The sequence below is a fragment of the Triturus cristatus genome, chromosome 12 (genome assembly GCF_964204655.1).
Source record: "Triturus cristatus chromosome 12, aTriCri1.1, whole genome shotgun sequence".
NCBI lineage: Eukaryota > Metazoa > Chordata > Amphibia > Caudata > Salamandridae > Triturus > Triturus cristatus.
The window spans coordinates 153,324,840-153,346,581 of record NC_140595.1 but is presented as its reverse complement, the minus strand read 5'-3'; the positions used below and the strand labels follow the sequence as shown (position 1 = coordinate 153,346,581).

The following is a 21,742-nucleotide window of genomic DNA, read 5'->3' as shown; positions in this document are numbered from 1 at the left end:
AACAAATTTTGATTGCTTTCAATTTGATGAAGAGTGCCGGGGTCTTTCTTTGTATACATGGCAAAGGCATTGTGTTGTAAAAGCAATGCAAGGTAAATGGTGTGTGGTAAAGACACTGCGTATTAATGATTAAAAAAGTAAGGGGTTAGGTACAATTTTACGCGCTTAATCACATTAGTGGATACATGGCCAGGAAACAAAACAGTACTTGGTGCACGAATCTGGGGGACCAGCCACCATATACTCCCATACGGGGCAAAGTCCACAGTTACAATAACAGCATGTCTGATTCAGCACCCCTTCTAAGCACCCAGTGAATTCAATATATTCACACACGGTAATCCCAGTGGCCTCCACAAACAGCGTGAAAGGTTTTCACACTGTTTGTGGAGGCCACAGGGATACCGTGTGTGCATATATTGAATTCACAGGACCATAAAAAGTCTACCCCAACAAAAAATCAGTTTAATATAAGGATGCCTAATGAGAAAAGGCAGAAATGCAAAAAAACAGGGGCTTGCTGCGTCTGTGCCTAGAAGATACTTTGATCGGCCATGAAGAAGTCCCTTTGAGGGACGAAACACGTTGGCTACAGTGAAAAGAAGTTTTAAGACGAAATTCGAATAAAGAAAACTTTTAAAAAATGAATTTGATGAGCCCTGGAATTGTGTGATGACTAACTTATGAATTTTTGCTGACCTGATCATGAGTATGGATATTATATGATAATGTTTCTAATATATGTAGTAAAGGGGTGCTGAATCACACATGCTGACATTGCGTGGCTATGCCTGCATTGTAAAGGCTGTTTCCCTTCCGAGGTGTTCACTGTCCTTTTTAAGGACAGTGAACACCTGGTGTTCACTGTCCTTAAAAAACTGAAAAAAGTGTGGCTTGCTATTGACATTAAAGTTTGTTTTGTTTTGAATTTACTGCTCTACACACATGAAGTGGTTTTAAGTGGCTATCAAGCGGCGCTAGCACTCAGCAAGCGACCATAGATAAAATGTACTCACTGGAGTTTCCAGTGGCTTACCTCAAGGGAAGAGTGGTTGATTTGGAAATAAATGACCAAGTACAGATAGACAACAGATAGTGGACATTTTGTGACATGACAGTTATCTGTAACTGTCGGGAAGGTGGGGGCAGAGTCAGACAAACTTAAGGCAGATGACCTGACAGACTGACACAATCCTATTGGGGTTTCTGAGCGACTGGTCTGTTTGAAGATGTCCACAATTCACCAGAAGCCTGTGTGGCTTACCACCACAAAGTTGCTGTGTAAAGCTATGGCCAGGGTACCCCGAATTAAGCAATTACGCAGGAGCGGTGTTTTCTACATAATCATGGATGTATCACGTTTACCACATAATCCTCAAATTGCTGTGTGCTTTGCAGATTTCAACAAAAACATTGTTTCAATCAAAAGTTGCTAAAAAAAAAATCACGCCGTTGCAGCACAACTGGACACTTTCCGCAAAGTCTAACTGACCACCTTTCAGTTGCTGAAAGCTCTTATGGTCTAAATTGCAACTAATTACGTGCAATGCAAGTGTTGAGCGAACAGTATTAACGCAAAATGACAGTAGCGAAACACCAATGCTGCCGAATGTCCTGCGTTGCGCTACGTTAACGAGCACGGTTTGTTGTTTAATGCTGCATTAATTAGTCAACAGTGTTGCATATTTGACCCTCCCCTGCCGCATAACTGTAGTAGACCCGACTAGGGTCTCATACGCCATCACTTTACAAAGTTTAAGCTTTTTGAGCCTCGGACTCGGCAGTTTCACTGTAAGTATCAATAGAGGGCGCTCGCACATTGTACGTCTCACCCCTGGGAGGCCTAAACGACACCGACAAAGCCGCAGCTCCCCTCGAGGGGCCCTGCGGGGAAACATCTCTGGTATGCAGTGCCCCCCCCCCCCCCCCCGGCACGAATATGGAAAGTATTCTCATTGTATGCATTCGGCGACGGGATCCATCGTAATGAAGCATCGCGTCACATATTTAGCTGAGGCCTGGCCAATGGAAGCAGCGGGGCACGAGGCAAGCCTGTCGCTGAACATCTGGCGAGCGTCAAAACCGCGCGGTGCGCGCGCGGAACGGGCAGCACGTCCCCTCTCCAAATAAATGTTCTGGCATGAGGCGATTATGCATGCCCACAGGCAAACCTGTTTTGTTGCAATAAAGCGCGCATAATAATGCTGGTTGCGTATTATTTCACAGCGGGTATTTTTTTCTACCAGGCAATGGCTTTAGTATACAAAGAAAACAACTTCGTGCGCCCGCCCCGCCACCCCTTCACCAAGAATGGGACAGACGGACTCTGATGATGTGCAAGTGGGAATACGTAGTTTTGGAATACTCCAAACTACGGCTTACAACGGCTTACAAGCCTCAGACTTGTTCTTGTAAACAGACCTCTTGCCAACTGGGATAAACTGCCCAAAACTTGAATAAGGTAATGCATTAAAATAAATTAATAAAGTGGCAAGGAGATTGTAAAGTTATGCATGGTGCGCTTATGCGATGTCAGATATCTGGCTATATAACCAGAACCAAGTGAAACATTCAGATCTGTTGCCACTGTGTTTTCTGCACGAGCCACATGGTCCAAGCTCTGGGGCATAATTTGCAGTTTAAAAAAAAAATAAACATTTGTTCCGAGCTCACACATATATCAAAAGTTACCAAGGAAGTGCAACACACGGAAGTGCTGCACAGTGGCTGAGCCCTTGCAGAGTTGAGTGGGACACTTATTTAGTAGCTAACTGCTGCAATCAGGTGCTAAACCAGTGGTAATTGGGAGAAATGCTTGTCCATACAGTATTACAGTGCAGCGAAATAACACTGCCACTGAATGTGCCACATTAAGCCATCAATTTGCCTTTTCTTGCTGCACAACTTAGCTAAACCTGCTGCATAATTTGCTTCTCCACTGCTGCACAACTCCAGTGACTCAGTGATTATCACGGCGCTCTTGTGCACGCGAATAAGAGTGCATAGTGATTGGGTAATTAGAAATGGGATATTAAGCTGCACCTCACAGGTAGAATTTCTCAGTGTCGACCAGGATCAGGGTATATAAGCAAGACTGTCCTTGCATAAGCAAAGACACACTCAGTAGCAGTAAGAGGCCAGGGACCCCCAACTAGGCACCAACTGAGGGGCTCGATACTCACTGATGGTTGGGGGTGCGGGGGGTGGCAAGGGGTTCTTTAATCTCGCTTTAATCACAGTGCAGCGTGGACAGGAACTCTGCCTTGAACCAAATACCCTGGCTGGTATATCTGAACACAACCCTTTCTGATACTGAAACAATAGCACTAAACCGGAAATGAGGCGCAACAGGGATCCATTTTGGACCCCGGCTGCAGCCCCAGTGGTCCCAAGGGTACAGTTAAGTCGTCCTAAACACAAAGGTCCTAAGGGCAGGTAAATCAACTCTAGTCAGCCAATGGTAACCGTGCAATTTTTCATATACTGTTACTGGGTATTTGTAGAGCACACGGCTACTCCCGGGAGTGTCCCGGCGGTACAAAGAAAAAAGGAGCAGTGACAAAACACAACTGTACAGCCCCACGGGCGCTGATCAGTTATACAAACAGCCAAGTTTTGAGCTTGCGACGAAAACTAAGAGGATCCTCCTCCTGACGCAGATCAAGAGGCAAGCTATTCCAGAGCCGGGAGGCCGCTACTTGGAAGGAACGTCCACCCAAACGAGAGCGAGGAGACCTTGGCGTCTGTGAAAGAAATGAATTAGAAGACCTTAGGTTTCGAGAAGGAAGATAAAGCTGACATCTATTTCTCAAATACGGTGCCCCCAATGTTATGGATGGCCTTATAGGCCAGCACCAAAGCCTTAAAGTACAGTATATAATATACAGCTTTATAGTGGGAGGAAGTCAACATTAAATGGCTATTATTTATCTCAAATATTGGAAGTGAGGCATGGGATGGTAAAATAACTTTTCGGGGCAGTGGCGTAAGTAGCCACTATGATGCCTGTGGCCGTCCCTGCTTTGCCGCCCTGCGGAAAATGCATGTAAGAGCTGGTGGGGTGGGAGAGGACAGCTGCCCCCAAAACTCATGCCCCGCCCGCCTGCTACACCACTGTTTCCGGGACCACGCTACAACCCCCCTGGGAATTAAGCTCTGGTGAAGTTTGATCAGTGACTGGAAATGTAATCTAGAGAGCCCTCGGATGAGACAAACTCCACCAGAGTTTTAGCTTAATGGTAGCATGGCCAATATATACGCGCAGATACAGAGCAATCCCACAGTCTGCGTGAAATTAAGTGAGTGCTTGACCAGTGTACCTGCCACTGCCTTTAAAGGGACAGTGACCTCCACACTACAGCCATATCTCTTTTGGAGAAAGAGGGTGCATCAATATACCCCAACATCGACAAAGCCAACACATCTTACTTGCGCTGTTTGAAGAGGGTCAGCCAAGATGGCCACCTCCGGGGGCGAGTGCAGGTATAGGGCTCACAGCCTCTGGTGTGAAGCTCCTGACAGACCGAAGAAGTGGTTTCTGCTGCTGACAGATCTTCCCCGAGTATTCATGCTGTAAGAAAACGCTTTGCACATTACCAAAGCCATAAAAGAATGTCAATGGCGCAGTGTAACAGTCCGCAAAATGCCATGGCCATGAATAGACCACATTTTGCATGCAACGGACTGTAGCGAGACATTAGTCTTGCCCAATCACTGCAGATGTCTGCAGCGAGCGAGCACCCCATGGGATAAGACTACACCTCCCATTCAAGCAACATACCCACCAGATGGGTAATGGCATCTCATGTACATAACTCCAAGGAAATACATCCAGTGGGAAGTACATGAGAACCAGGCGCGGATCCTCCCCTTCACTAACTGTGTCCACAATTCTGAACTAAAGTTATGATTATTTGGATTGCATTGATTACTCAAACAGAACAAATCAGCGTTAGATCACTCCTCTAGCCTTATAGGCAGGCGCTTCCCGTCATGTGGTCTGCCATTCAGAAACATAGAAACAATACAAGTGTCAAATAAAAGTTCATTCAAGTTGAGCGCAATTCAGGCCCCGTAGTAGGAAGGGCAAGCTACATCTGGATTTATACCACTACTCGCTTTGAAAGGCAGTTCTACCATTAAAAAACATTTCAGTCACACACAGGAGGAAGTGTGGGTGAGAAGTAAACCGCCCAAATTTTACCCTTCCATACCCAAAACATAACATCACAACCATTGGGTGCTGAGGGTGAAGCCCAGCGCTTAATTTGAGCCGGTGGTTTCCTGTGTTTGGCACCAGCACTGGCACTTAATTGATGGAACCTGCACTTATGACAGCTGCCACATGGTAGCGCAGTTTGTGTAATTTAAAGATGAGCAGAAAAACAGTTGTTTGTTAGTTCAATCTACATTAAAAACAACTAATGCCAGCCATCCAGGCCATTCTTAAAGCTTAGCGGCCTCCAACAGCCTGAATTATCACATTTGTAGCATGTGATGGTTAATATTTGTGTTAGTACAGTGGCAATGTGTGTTGCAAACTGCGGTGGCCTCCTGACAAGGGCCCCGGTACTTATCTTTTTTTTTTACAAATTAAGCACTGGTAAAGCATGGCAAATTCCACCACACTCTTGAAATCAAGATATGGAGGTAAAAACTAAAGGAGGAACCAAGCCACGGAGACAAAAACAAAGGCACAGAGGCAAGCCTTAACGTGTTTCAATCTAAGACCCAGGACATGGCTGCTAGAAGCTATTGGTCTAATGTCAGATCCTCCCTGGAGACCCACCTCTTTTCATTCTACATGACACAGGGGAGTGGACTCTATGTTTAGTGTCCCATGATGCTTCTTTGACACGCTTCAGAAGAAACTTTACAGCAGATCAGCAATACTACTGTTATGCGCTGTTTGAGCTCTTGTTGGTTGTGCGGCTGCACCTCACTGCCCTGGTTGGTAGTGGGGCAGCACCCTGCTATCCTGGTTGGTTGTGGGGCAGCACCTCGCTGCCCTGGTAGGTTGTGCGGCAGCACCTCGCTGCCCTGGTTGGTTGTGGGGCAGCACCCTGCTGCCCTGGTTGGTTGTGGGGTAGCACCCCGCTGCCCTGGTTGGTTGTGGGGTAGCACCCCGCTGCCCTGGTTGGTTGTGGGGTAGCACCCCGCTGCCCTGGTTGGTTGTGCGACAGCACCTCGCTGCCCTGGTTGGTTGTGGGGCAGCACCCCGCTGCTCTGGTTGGTTGTGGGGCAGCACCCCACTGCCCTGGTTGGTTGTGGGGAAGCACCCCGCTGCCCTGGTTGGTTGTGGGGCAGCACCCTGCTGCCCTGGTTGGTTGTGGTTTAAAACTAAACAGTGGTTCTGTCGGGTGTGCGTAACTATTTCTTATACAAGTAATTCAATTATCTTATTTTTAATCTACAATCCTCAAAAGTTATCAGAGAATTGTTATCCATAAGGAACACACAAAGAACAGATTGATGGGTATTATGTTGTTTTATATAAATTGCATCATTTATATATACCCATACATCAATAAAAAGCTGCCAATAAGGTGACGTTTTATAGTAAAACGTGATCAAGTGACATATTGTGCTCAGAGATACAGTTGAGTGTGTATTATGTACAAGGTGATTAAAATGTGTACAAGGGAAGGGGAGGCCAGAGTGAAAACAATGGCTCTGCTGCTAATCCAATTTTAATTTTCCCACGCAAAGCCTTGAACTGGACCAAGAGGTAGCGTCGACGTTTCAACCCAATCTTTGCACTATTGAGTAGTCAATGCGGGTCTTCATTAGGGCAGTAAGGGGGTGGAGGAATGACAGCCTAGGGATAACCAGAGTAAATACTGGTTAGTTGAACAAATCGGGCTCAGGTCTGAAGAGTCATGGCCCCTTCATATTCATTCCAGATCAATGAAAGCGGGATGAATTAATTTAAATCCGCATTTCCGATGTGTAGCGGCACACTGTGGCGCGCTTGAAGTGAGGTGGGTAAATCCGGTTCACTTCCAGATCAATGGAAGCGGGATGAATAAAGTTAAATCCGCTTTCCCGATGTATAGCGGCCCACTATGGCCCTTGGCTGTCATTCCTCCTCTCCCCTCACTGTCCTGATGAAGACCAGCATGTTCCTTTTGGATAAAATTGCTCCGACGTTATCTTTTGAGGATTGTAGATTAAAAATAAGATAATTGACTTACTTGTATAAGAAATAGTTGTGCACACCCGACAGAACCACTGTTTCGTTTTCATATATATACCCAGGTTCTGAGGGACACAGCGTCACCCCATTGTTTATTCAACCTGGTAGGTTGTGGAGCAGCACCCCGCTGCCCTGGTTGGTTGTGGGGCAGCACCCTGCTGCTCTTGTTGCAACATCTGTGCTATAGAAATTTTTAAGGAATTCAAACATAAAAAAGGAAAACCACTGAGTCCACGCTGAGTTTCTGAATAAACAGAACAACCCACCTTTTGTAATTACCATACCCACTCTCTACCCTTTCTACGATGCCAGGAAAAAACACTGGATTTTCAGAGCAAGTGTTTTGAAAGGGCTGGTGTCAAGGCTGGGATTCCATTGCAGTTTTATAGGAATTCATTTAGAAATGTAATGCCAGAAACCCAAATAAGGTATTTATGCCGTAGCAGGAATCCCAGCCCCAGCCCCTTCCAGTCATGTGCAGTGATTTGAGATGTGAGTAAATGTCCGCTAATTGGGCAGGACCAGTGCAGGGGGCGGGACTCAGGTTCCAGCAGGTAGTGAGGTTGAAGTGGCAAGTAATGCCAGATTAAGAACACTGCCATTCACAGCTTCACATTGCTTTAAGGATCAAGGGCCGAAATACAGTTTCTAATTCAGCAAGTTGAAAAGAGAATATTGGGTTTAAGGGTCTCAGCCCTAGATTGGGCAAACTCTTTAAAAGAACAGTGAGGAAAATGGTAAGGGGCATATGTATCAAATTCTCTATTTGCGATTCTCAAATAGCGATTTTTTAAGAATCGCTATTTGGGAATCACAAACGAGATGTAAGTAAAAATTCACAAATTGTTACCGATTCCTTGGCATTCCTTAATTGCGATTAGCAAATTGTGAATCGCAATTAAGGAATACCTTCCTATTCATTCCTATGGGCCAGGAGGCCCATAGGAATGAATGGGAAGACATTCTCAATTAGCAATTCGCAATTAGAGAATCGCAAATTGAGAATAATTTCAAGGGTGTCATAAGGACACCCTGATACACCCCTGAAATGAGCATGTGTGTGCATGTGGCACACATACATGCCCTAAGGGCATGTATGTGCGCCACATGGCAATTTAAAAATGCCAAAAAGTGCATCTTTCAAAGAAATCGCAAATTACCACCAACTTGAAGTTGGTGGTAATTTGCGATTTCTGGAGGAGAAACCGCACAACTTGGGTGCTTGTTACATCGCATTTAAGGAATCGCAATTTGCAATTCCTTAAATGCAATCGCAAAATAGAGAATCGCAAATTTGCGATTCTCTAATTTGCGATGCCCTTTTGGGACGATACATCCCAAAAGGCCTTTTACCGTTCGCAAATGGGCCGATTCTAAGAATCGGCCCATTTGCGAACGGGAAAAGGGCTTGATACATATGCCCCTAAAGGGGTTATGATGCATATAGGACTCTGAGTTTAAGGCCGATGAGGTCCATCTTCTACAACAGCAAGAGTTTGCAACAGGCGGATTGCTCTAAAATGGTTGAAGGACTGGGGCAGAGTCAGATACGTGTTGCTGTCTGTGTCCCAGCTCAACCAGCCATTGAGGTACCAGTCTGTAGGAAATCCCAATTTCTAAATGGGCCAGCCATGGACACAGATTCGCGAATATTGCAGAGAGTAGCAGAAGTAACATCACACGCCCTTTGACCTAAAATTAATTGCAAGTTTGATCCTTTGTTACATATTAGACGACTTAAAAGCCTCATTTAGCTGAGGTGAGTCTAAAACAAATAGAAAAGTTTGATTTCTCTTCATTTATATTTTACCTTCCAGACCCCTGAGAGTAGAGAAAACAATTGGTAGCGCCAGAAGTAACAACTGTTACCAACATGGTGGCGAGCTACCTCTGGCTGGCTTTAAATTTTGTCCATCAGGCCAATCGCTTGCAGCGAGAAAGCACAGCGACCTTCAGCAGATCACGCATGCGGCTTCCGAGAGATGCCAGCGACCAATGAGACTGTAAATCATATGCAGCGCAAACCTTCAATTAAAATAACCCGCACCACTAGAACGTAACATTGGAATTAAGAGTTCACTGAGCAGTTTTCAGCCAGAGTGGTCTCAAACAGGCAGTATGAACAATGGGATTTACATTTTTTTTATAGATAGGATATGCCATGAGCACAGCACTCGGAAAACAGAATGGGCTACCTCATTATCCATGGGCTCTGGAGCGCAACACAATGCCATAAAGGGCGCCACCAATAAAGAGGTGAACTTCCATTAGGGAAATTGGCAGTCGGTAAGACTGGGACATAGCAACTGGACAAATGCTGACTGAACCCCAACCCAACCAGCCTTTCAGATACAGCCGTCATGCTGGAACTGTAATTTCCCTGAAGGCCAGCACAGTGCCGAACCTCCTCAGATTGTCTAAGAACTGCTCATCCTCTCTATCACACCTTTCTTCCTCCCTACCCCCCTCCCCTTCTCCTTTCACTGTGCATCCACCCTCATGCTCAGGGCCAGCAGATACCTCCGCTCCCGTCAGTATTGATTTCTCTGCTGGTCTCACACTCTCGCTCTCCCCTCTTCCCTCTGAGGATCTTCAAAGCGATGCAGAAGTCCTCTGACCCGTGCCACACATCTCGCGTACTCTCTCTAGCCTCTGGGCCTTGCCTTAGTATTTCTCTGCTGGAGCTCCCAGAGAGAGAGCAGACCGCACTATAAGCTGTAACCCTGGCAGCCCAGCCGCGGCCCTCGCCAGACACCTACGGTGCACGTTGAGTTTGATGGACACCTCCTTGCCCGTTGGGACCGCTTCGTTGGTCGTTTTGCAAGTGAAGACGCGTCCAATGTCCTGGTCTGTCGGATTGATGAGGAGGCAGCTCACCGTGGTCTCGCGCTTCCCATCCGCCAAGACTTCCTGGTGGAAGGAAAAGCAAAGAGAGGTGGACTTCAATATGAGAACAACGTCAGCTTGTCCTACGGCGCAGGCTGCTCAACTCATGAAAGGGGTGACCTTTCATCTGCAGGTCCCCAGCTTCAAATCTCATCCGAAAGTCACTGAAGGTCTGGGCTCAGCGTAGCAGTGACTTCCGCAGAGGGGTGCGATTATACTCTTTGTATAGAGAAACAATGTAACAATCTTTCCTGCTGGAATTCTGAACACAAAAGAAGCATTTGGACAATGCGCATACAAGACATTGACAATTTATCATAATCTTGTACAAGTAGTATATCCCTGAACGCACTCTGAAACATTAAGAGAAATTTGTAAGTGGTCTTTGAAACACTTTCGAAACAAAGTACCTGAAATCAAGTGGTCCAAATTAGGATCTGTCAGGAGCAATGGAAATCAATATAAAAATGAAAGACATGAGTTGAGGCCATGTGAGGGGTTTCTTTGTGTCACCAAACCCCACACCTGCATTCTTAAGCGGACACCTGTCTAGCTTGAGCCTGCTGTCACTTGTGCCTAGTATTAGAAAGCACGAGTGGCAATTATGGGGTTTTTGCCTCTTAAATCCTTCAAATAAAATCACCAAATCAATTAGTCTCGAAAATACAATTTATCACAACAGTAAATTCCCCTTTACCCTTATTATTCACGCTCTTCAGCTTGTGCACATAATTTGCGAGGATGGCATGCACATTTGTTAATGACCTCATAAAATATAGCAAAAATGCATAAAGCACCCATCTACACGCGAGACATAAAATATCCCAATATCTTGTTCTATATCAAACAGCAAAAATTTAGAAATTGCTATAATTTTAATATTCACACATCTCTCACTTTAACATACATGTAAGACGATGATTCATCATATTGAATGCATACGATCGGTAATTAAATTAGACAGATACAGACACATCCATAAACTCCCAGATATCCACAGATTAGCATGCAAACAGAAAAGGATAAAAGCAGCACGAATAAGTAACAGCGCGCACTGTTCCACTATCAACAATATGTCACAAATGTAGGAGAGGTCACTTTCAAAGCCTCGGTGGCATTTAACTGGGAACCTTTACTGAGGCATCCACTCTCTAAAGGGCAGAGAACAGGCACTCTGACACAACATCTTTGCACAGGGGGCTTTTAGTGTCTCCATTTTGTGGGCGATGGACCACTCATGGCAAACATAACTGGGTTAAAACAGGGAAAAAGGTCTCTGGATAACACCTTTCAGTGAAGAATTTTAAAAGATGGAAAAAAACGATTAACACTACAATACAAGGGTTCCAACAGAACCCTAACGAAAAAAAGTTCCAAAAACATTAAAAGATGCACAGTAGTTTACAGCAAACACGTTACCATTGAAAGATACACGTCACTAGAATGTATTTTAAATATAAATCTGGAAAGAGTATATTTAAAGGGAAAAATATCGAAGGATCGCTTATTTACATTAACCTTGCAAAGCCATACATGGTGAGATGAACAACGAGACAGACGTATGGCGCCATATGCAAACTATTCTGCGTCGCTCCTTCTGGCTGCCATTTTGCTAGTGTGCTTGAAAAATGTTTTTGTAGAGGATCTGGCTGTCTATTGCATCAAATCACATGGGACCAGCCAAGTCAACATGGCGAGCCTCGGGGAAAACTCCCAACACCCTGTGCTCCTGTGCACCAAACCCTGAGCTGAAGCAAAGTTAACTGGGGAAGTAACTCGAGGAAACTAAAGGCAGGCGTGGTTCCAACATTTTGACTTATTTTCAATAACACACAAAAAAAATACTTCACCACCTTCATAAAGTTCAGAAAATAGTCATTTTTTTTTATTTTAAAGTATAGGGTGGTAAAATCTTATTAAAATATGGTTTCGAGGGAACAAGTTCACAGCACTGCCAAATTTTAGCACCCCAATTTTCTTGTGCATGGAAATCCTTCTCTAGTAAACAACTGTTTTACTGCGAGAGGAACATCACCCCCTGGTGAAACACAGCCTACAATGTGAAAATGTTGTATTCTTTTAACAAACTCAGAAAATATTATCCATCTGCATGACAGGGGAGCAGAATGCTTTAAAAGAATGTTTCTTGCTGAAGTTCCTCTTTAGAGGGTACTAAAAAGACGAGAACACTCAAACCCACTCATGTGTTACTCATTGTGGTATAAGACATAAATGATGGCGCATAAGACATATCCACATTACCGTGCTAGTGACTGCTTCCTCCTGCTGGACTCCATCCCGGAACCAGATGATGCTGGCAGCGGGCTTCGCGCCACGGGCACGGCATGTCAGGTTGTACGGTGTCCCAGCCCTCAGCAGGATCTCAGGTCCTCCGTCGATAACTGGATCTTCGGGAGGAACTGTTGGCCAAGGGGAAAAAAGAAAGTTAAAGGTAAGAAAAGTATATGGTGTAGCTGCTGAGGTGAAGACTCCGGAACCTGACAACTTGAGGCCGCATTATGAATATGGCGTGCAGTTCCACAGAGATCCGCACACTGGGTTCTGGGCACAAGGGGGGACGGTGTGCAGTATCGCAACAAACGTGCTGTTCCCAGAGCAGATATGACACACAATGCACTAGGAACAGCATATTACTGACAGCCAGACAGACCCTGTTGGAAGTAACCAAGGTGACTTTTACTGTGCAGGCAGCAACTGGCCTGCCTCTCGAAGGTGGGGAGACACCCCTTGCATGTCGGTTGAGTGAGTGACTACACTTGCCTTCATGGAGATGCGGGAGCACCCTGGGTCCTTGGTTCTACTCTTCCAAGGGGCACAGTCATGGGAACGTACTGAGTGTGTGCCACCTCTCTGTTGCGCACAAGCAGTGCACTTCCCGACGGCCTCTTTGCCTCTGCGGCTGCAGCTTTAATATGGAAAGAGTGCAACGGATTCCATCATTAGCGTGTGGTGATGCCCTCTTTCAAGTTAGGAAACAGCCCTTGATGTTGCGCTGAAACACATTTACATCCAGAGTGCAGTGTTTTGAAGAAGGGACCGTGCATGTGTATGCGGCCTCTTCTCTTATACCAATGTGCCCCAGAGGAGTAAAAAGTAGGGGACTGGGACACGTTTTATAATATGACCCCTGATTTCTGACACTCGCTTGGGAACTTAACCAAAGATAAAAGGTGGATTCCTGGATAAGTCCACTATCTCCTGGTGACAAAATAAATTGGTAAATATGTACAATTGTGCAGTTCACTGTCGTGTTTGTGTAATCTATTCTCAACCAGAGCCCACACAAAAAACTGTACAATGAAAAAGGCCTCTTACTGCTAAAATACAGTGCTCGCTTTAAAGTACTCCACCACTCCGTCGAGGTAGGTGAACGCTAGATCAAATGGAGGATTTTGCTTTTTAAAGGCTGATTTACCAGTTATGTCTCCTGTGGGCATCTACCCATTTTAATTGGCAACAATCTTGCTTCTCCAGCAGGGAGGAGTTTCAACCATACAGACAGAGTAACACTTTAGTTCGGGGTCTCCCATCTGCAGCACTGCTTTAGAGGGACAGAAGACCTCTCTGCACCCTCCAGTTCGCGTCTGCTCAATATCAATATTTCACTGTATAAATAATCTTATGATTAATATACAGATTTAATATACAGATCACCAACCTTATGTCACACAGTGATTACACTATCTAATGTGCTGTACTAGCATTGCACCATAAGGGCAGTGTAAGGACCAATGTCCTGTCATACAACAGACTTCCTCTATACATCCTTCCATCAGTCTTCGTGAAGACTTTAAAGGTGTCCCGGTGACAACCTGAAAGTGTATTTTGAAAGTTTTTTAAATTTTAAGTGTTAAACAAAATTTTAAGAAGGGTGGCTCTGAGGAAGAAAGCCAAGAACAAAGTTTCTCTCTGGTACCTCATCAGTGTGTCACACGCTCAATCTTGTCAAAGTCTCAAGAGACAATGGAGCAAAGGAAGGAACCAATGTGCCCATCTATTCTCGGCATATGTTGAAACCTGTGGCCCCTCCCCCTTTATTCGAGCCATAACTCCCCTTTGGGGTAGACAAGAATTTCACCTTGTCCGAAGTGGGGTGGAGGATGGACAGGGTTTCTTTTTCCCTTTCTCACCACCCATAGGTTGTCCTGCTCTGCCTTTTCCCTGCACGATCGAGCACTGACGATTGACCGAAAAGGGGGAACAATGTGACTTTTAATGTTGCTGAAGGAGCAGGGCAGAACCAACAGGACACTTCACACCCAATCCATCTTTAGAAGTTTCCAGGTTTCCCTTCTTCAAAGCGGACAGACTACCCAAGAGGGGTGGGAGGACAATTTAGAGAGGAGGTGTTTTAGAGCACCCCTTCGAAAACAAGGAAGGAGACGCCAAAAATGTGTGTCATTCTCTCCCAATGGGTCCTATACTGGTCAAAGTGAGTTGTAAACCTGTTTTACCGAGTCTTGTCTGCGATCAAGTAATCACTAACCCTCTCCGACTGAGCCCGACAACAGACCTAGCGAGCACCCCTTCGTCCCATCAAGCAGTCCTTGCCCGGCTACAGCGAGTCGTCCTTGTGCAGTCCTATCAAGTACTGTCTTGGTTGAGTTCATTCAAAACCCCAACATTACTACAGCAATACTGTCAATCCTCTCAACCCAAAGGGATCACATAAAGGGACTCTGAAAAACATCCCTGGCTTTGTATTGGAGGTCAGGTTCTTAATCCCAATGAGCGTTTCATTGTTTTAATGTGTACAACATCTCTTCTGGGAGGTGTAAACAAAGTAATGGACCATTGGATTCCTTCAGTAAGAGTACGTGCTCACTATTCTATGTCCTGAAAAAAGTATATAGTGCAGAGGTGTCCAACTTGGTGATGCACTGGCCAGAGCTGTCTTCGATTTCTTGAATAACTAATACGCAAATGATATCCAGTTACATTGATTGTAACCCTCCCCTTCACCAGATTACCCTATCCGATTAACAGTCACTATTTTCTCTTTCCTGTTCAGGTGTAATCTTGATGTTTCTGGTGAGGAGCCTTGTTGCGCCAGTGGCTGGTCCAGCAATATACAGATATCGAGGAAATGTGGCAGCCTGAAACTACAGAGTCCTTTAGAGGGCCACCATGGCAGGATACAAAGCAGCCAGACGGCTGACGGTACGAGCCGAGGTATTACACCTTGGGCTACACGGCTAACGAGAAGACACACAGCAGTTGCCGTTGTCCCACTCTACACACTACCACCACCTGCACCTTGTGTACAGGTTGCAAAGCAGGGGTAAATGTTGCGCTATACCAGATCATCTTTGGCACGGCGACCTTAAATTGTGGATTCTCCTAGCTAGGGCTGGCCTTTCCACCCCTATCCTATTTTGGGAAGCACGCTTTCCGAACTCTACATACCGCATGCCGGTAGGTGCTATAAATTCTCCCCGATCACCTTTCTGCAGTGTGGCCTATTGCCAGCCTTGGAATCTTACCATTCTATTTTGCAACCCTATTAGCCAATCAGCTCGAATATCTCAGTTAACAGTCCAGGTGAATGATGTCAATATAATAATACTGGATTTTATACAGCGCGAACAGCTACCTCACAAGGAGGTGTCCCGGCGCTAGTAGAACACAAATGACCTGGGCTAAAGAATAGGAAAGCTAGCATGGCTGGGTGAATAGCCAGGTCTTAAGTAATTTCTTAAAGCAGAGTTCAGATGGGGCCTGTTGGATATAGGCTTTATAACCCTAAGAGACTTCAGCAAACAAAGAAATATTTCAAAAATCTCATTGTTTAGGATGTGGCACTGGACAAGGGGACAAACCTTTAATTTTCACTGGATAACTCCTTTACATTTTTGTACAAAACAGCAACAGGGGACAAAAAGACGCGCTTTATGCGGGATTTTGCAGATGATTGCAGTGGTTAAATGCTAGTGTGAGAGTGAGAAATCAGAAACAGCCCCTGCCTGACTCTAATTGCCCAGGAGAGCTCTTGCTAATTATGTGAATATATAATGATCCCCTTGGGCACAGCACATTTATTCTGCAATCGGTATTTCTGAAAAAAAATACGTGCGAGGAGGAGGAATTTAAAAACACCCCCCCAGTGAATTGATGGCATTCATAGTCATGTTATTGTTTAATCCCTGAAATAATGCAGCATTATCCTTTGATTGTCAAAGACAAAAACTATTTCGAAAGCGAGCTGTTTAACCTTAGCTGATTGCGAGAACCTGAAGCAGGCAGTAACAAGCCCCAGTTCCTGGGAGGGCCTGGCAGGTGGGATGGCAAACATGGCAGAGCTGGTCTGGCTTCTGCTCAGCACTTCATTTCTGTTGTTTGTTAAGGATTTTTAAAATGCATTTCTACCACTTGTAGTGTCTCGTAGAGCTTTCGGGTCCATGAGACCATTCAGGGGCGTTCTAAGATATTTCCACACATGAATTTACACAGTAATGAAGGACAAAGGCAAGTGGATTATCTGGCAAGGATGACTAAATTGTTTGGCAAGAGAAGATAAATGTATGAGGCAACATGTGGCACATTCGGTGCAGCATGATTTAACGATCTGCCGAGACATTAACATAATTCCAGTAACCCTTGCAAAGTAGCCGGGGCCGGACTGGCCATTGGGCATTCTGGCATTTTCCTAGTGGGCTGCAGGCAAAAATGCCACCTCACACGGTGCAACCGTGTGTCACACGGTACCTGCCAATGCACACGGTCATTCTGTGAGGAGCCTATAGATCACGGTGGAAGGGCAAACACATAAAACCACTGCACAATAGCGTCTTTCCAGCTGTTTTTGGAGGCTAACAGTAGTCAATGTCAATTAAAGATTGTGAAAACACCACAGGACAACGGCGGCAGGAGCCTCAACAAACTCTTGTGCTTTTTTTGGGGGGGGGGGCTTGTTTTTGGAGTAGGGGACAATCGAGGGTGGAGGTGGGCCGAAGTGTCTCTTACAGAAGCATTTCTCTGGACAAGGCCCTACCCCTTTCAAGCCACGCCCCTCAAAATGTTGAAATGTTTCATTAGGTTGGCAGCTCTGTGCTAGTTTGGGGGGGGGGGGGGGTAATTTTAGGCCTGAATTAACTATCGCAGGCAAGCCTACAACGTGCTGAGCCAATATGAACATGAAACATTGTTTTGTTATGAACACAAAAGGTTCAGCACTATACACTATACACTATCGTATAATCAAAGCATGTGACACAAAGTATAAAGATTTTCTTCTTCAGGGCTCAAATATATCATGTATACGATCCTTCGTTGCTACAACCATGATTTGAATATGCTGGCTATCAGACCGCTACAAAGTATTATGTGGCTTTAAGAAGTATTCATCGCAGAATCCACACCATAGGAAATTTTCATTACTGTAGGATCGTATACATGATATTTGAGCCCTGAAGAAGTCTCGTGTGAGACGAAACGCGTTGGCTACGGCTATGTGAACATGTGAAATACAAGAAATCTTCAACCAAGAGAAATAAAGAAGAAAATCTTTATACTTTGTGTCACATGCTTTGATTATACGATAGTGTATATATAGTGTATAGTGCTGAACCTTTTGTGTTCATATATGTTTATGTAGGACTCTATCCTGCACTTTTGGGAGTAAAGAGGGGAGCACTCTCTGGTTTTGTGCACTACTATTCACTGATTACGGTAACCACTGACATTTGCTGGGTGCGGATTCAATCAGTCTCTACCCTCAGTTTTGTGCTTTCATTGTTTTGTTACATGGACCCTTCGGACTCATTTTTGCAGCAATATCTAAGGCGGGGCTCATTTCAATGTTATTCCCAGCGCAGGTTTTGGTTCCCAATCTGATCCTGGAGACTGGCACTTCGCAGCACTAAATGCAGCATCTTACTTCTTCTCTTTTTTTTCCTTTTTTCAAAAATAATTTTGAGTTCGAATTTTTTTGGGGATGAAATCTGAAACATAAGGAACAAATGGTGGGTCAGGTGTAACCTATGAAACTCATAATTAGGTGAAAAATGCCACAGCACTACATATTCCCAGTGGCCCTGGAAATGACAGTATAATAATACGGTGGTTAATAAGCACCGTGTCGTTGGGGGGAACTCAGCTTTACCAATGACAATGATGACAGAGTGTAGTTTCCAAAGCTGAAAGTGTCCCTAGTGCATTAAAAGGGAAGCATTCCCTGGAAGGTGGATTGATACCCTAATCATGAGGTGAGACCATAGTGCTCCTCTGGGTGGAACAAAGCTCACCAATTATATTTCAAATAATTTGTGACAATACGTGTGCAGTTAGTTGACGTGTCAAGCCTGACTTTAAAAATAAAAAAAAAAGAGAGAAAAGGAGGGACTACCAAGCCTAAGAGAGGGACAGTGTAAATATATGACAGCATATATATGGGGAGAGGATGTAGCCTTACGGCTAGAGCGGTCGACGTCGAAGCTGGGGAACTGGGTTCGAGTCTCGGCAACGACTCTCAACATCCTATGATTCTAGGCAAAATCACGTAATCTCCCCGTGCCTAACAAAAATTAATGTGTCCTTGTAGTAACGCAACTGGTGCTATGTAAAGCGCTCTGATACCCGGTCTAGTTTGCGCTATATAGAACTCAAAAAATAAAAAAATAAAAACAAATACAACGTCTATGAAGTATAAAAGATGGGATGTTTGTCATCGCTTATCCAGTTTGCTGATGGGGCCGCTTCCATGCAACATTCCAATAGAAGCGTTCATGCACAATTCCCTCTTAAATGGTAATGTTTCCGATTCACCAAAATACGTTTCGTTCCAATTTATGCTTTTGTGAGGAATGCATAATAATGCAGCAAAACTTAAAATCCAAAAACATGAAAAGGTTCTACCAGCATTTATATACTGGGAACAGAACCTGTTCCAATAAAGCTGAAGACAGAAAAGCACAGAATTCCATTCCTCGGAGGGACAATACCTCTCTCTAATGCCACTGTATGTTAAACACTTTCAAAAAGCATAAAAAATATCATGAATAATGCAGATGTGCATAATTAAACGGCTGGTGGGGTTTCACAGGTCTGCGGGAACTTGTGCACGGCACCCTGGGATAACAACCATCGCCAACAGTGCATATATTGCATTTAGGGCTACCATAGGGGCAGGGAATCGTAAATTACTCTGACAAATGGATGCTACGTGGCCCTGTTGGGGTCTAATCAGAAAAGATAATATTTGGGGCTATTAATATTTAATTATGCAGGATTTTCCTGTGTATTCAAACCACATATTCTGAATTCCAGTGGAGTATTATGAAAACAAGTATTCTGTACTAATTAATTTCTGTACTTCTCTACTGGATTCTGACCGGCTTCCCCTTCTTTGATTTTTGACTCTGATCATGGCCAGGTTGAGGTGAACCAGAGTGACTCAATTTTTCATGCACCTCCTAGTCTGTTCTGGAGACCTTTTTGATTTGATGGATCTTGGGTTCCCAGGGCTCACTGTGCCATAGTCCTCCAGATTCACCTCACTGATGAGACCCAGTAAGGCTGACACCGGTCTGGGTTACTTACGCTCCCATTCAGAGGGGATGCGGCTTGGCATTTTTCAGGCTGGACTGCTTCTATTGGATTAGGACTGAGGCTCATTTGCATTTGGTTGCTACCTGTCTGGGGAAACATCCTTTATTAAGAAGCCGGAATCACGCTGGGCCTTTACACTGCCAGTAATAGAAATAACGTGTTGTTACCACGCATTCGTTTAGCACGCAAGTCGTTAGAACGACTTGCTTTAGGGGGGCACATTGGTGGGGTGGGGTTGGATTGGATTTTAAGTCCAACACCTTCCCTACATTTGCGCAGACTGGAGTTTCAATAGTAAATGATACTATTCCAAAGTCCAGCGCCCCCCTAAGGCAAGTCATTGTAACGACTTGAGTGCTAAAGAAATGTCGTAACGGCGCATTCGTTCTAATTCCGGCATTGTAAAGTCATGCGTGCTAAACGCTTGCAGGAATCCATCATAAAACCACATGCCTGGTGTGGCACAAGATCAACAAAAGCGGAACAGGAATGCAGCCCAGAGTAATTGCCAGTGACTGGGATTAGTGTAAGCATTTCATCTACAACTGTATTATTTCTCCAGAGTCAGGCCAAGGAAGAACTCTGCAGAGGCACCACGAAGGCCAAGGGCTGCGGAGGAACATGGCGGAAATATCTTATGATGGAACACTGTGGCACAAGAACTCCAGTGTGACCATATTTCTGAAGAAGGTAGAGGTAAACAGATGAGTGTAGAACACAGTCTATCAAGAACAAATGAGAGATCGAACGCAGGAGAGATCAAACAAACAAGAGGTAAGAGCAGGAAAAAGGCCCTTGCATCTTCACCTTGGTAGACCCCTGTGGGGTCTGCTCTGGAACAACACTGTGAAGGCCTGATGCCAACCACACCAAGGCGGGTGCAAGACATTGTACCAGCTTAGGCATAGGGACATTTTTCCACCTGCTTTGGATGGAATGGATTAATATGGGCTGTGTGCAAGCTGGTGCCAAAGCCTTTGAACACTGTATTGCCTTAGAATACGCTATCACACGTTTACTATTTATAGAGGACTGTTACGAGGGGTGCCACAAGGCTCTTAAATACAGCATTCGTGATTAAATCATATGGAGAAATAATAGCCAGCCGCAGTCCATCCTAAGGGGCTGAGGGGACATGCCCCTTCACGTTTTGGCCACTATACAAACTGTGTGTCAGGCTGAACAAAGGTCTGCCTGACAGACATTCTTTATTTTCAGGCCAGGCAGCAATGAGCTAGACGTAGGTGCTATATGCACAGGCTCCTGAGCTGAACTTTGCCTGGCTGAAGAAGTCACTGCTCCTGTGGGTGTGACCTCTTCCACCTGGCAAAGCAGCTTGAGGCGCTCCCCTTCTTGACGGGGGGGGGGGGGGGGGGCATCAGTGATAGCCTCGGACCTGGATGCTTCAGTTCTAAGCCCTTAAGTGGCCAGGGCAGAGTGCCAGTCACCGACACCTCGTCAAAGAGTGGGGTGGGGTCAACAGTCTTACTGATCCCCATCCCACTCTGAGACGGGTGAGGGACTGCTGTCTGGTATGGCGTGCATGAATATTTGGGCATGAGTCTTGTGAATGGATGTGTGTGTGTGTGAGCATGTGTGAATGCATGAGTGTGTGTTTGGGCCCCGTCTGCCCCCTCCCTGTTAATACTACAGGCCGCCACTGACAATGGCAAAGTGTCTCTTCACATAGGGAGGTCATTTGTCATTGTACTGGCCTTCCTTGCATGACCTTGCCCACCACAGAAAAGTTGGGGATGCAGCCTCTACATGTCGCTCACACTTTTCCTTGGTGCCAGCTTCTTTCTGAACTGTGAAGTACTTATTTGCACTCTTTGTCACCATTCAGGAAATTATGTTTAACATTTTTGGGACAAAAAAGAAAAAACCCATAATGTTAAATTATCTACACTAATTGACAACTATTTAAATGTTAATGCATGTCGATGCTGGGGTGTGGGTAGGCTCTTTGAAGGGGGTGGGAGTAGACAAGATAATGAGCTAAAGAAAATAAACAATCAGGATTTTCATCTAAATATCAATCCTCTTTTCCCCTTGGCCCCGCCCTACAACCATCTATAAAGAGATTTAACCCCA

At 45.0% G+C, this 21,742-nt stretch overlaps 1 protein-coding gene across 1 annotated transcript in view; it reads right to left on the bottom strand.

Moving 5' to 3' along the window:
• Positions 1 to 21,742, bottom strand: part of KIRREL1 (kirre like nephrin family adhesion molecule 1) — a 428,519-nt gene that overhangs the window by 62,328 nt on the left and 344,449 nt on the right. The window contains exons 4-5 of the mRNA XM_085639055.1: positions 12,344 to 12,501; positions 9,955 to 10,105 (exon numbers count right to left, since the gene is read on the bottom strand). Of these exons, the coding sequence (XP_085495181.1) occupies positions 9,955 to 10,105; positions 12,344 to 12,501 (309 nt within the window). The remainder of the gene's footprint in view (positions 1 to 9,954; positions 10,106 to 12,343; positions 12,502 to 21,742) is intronic.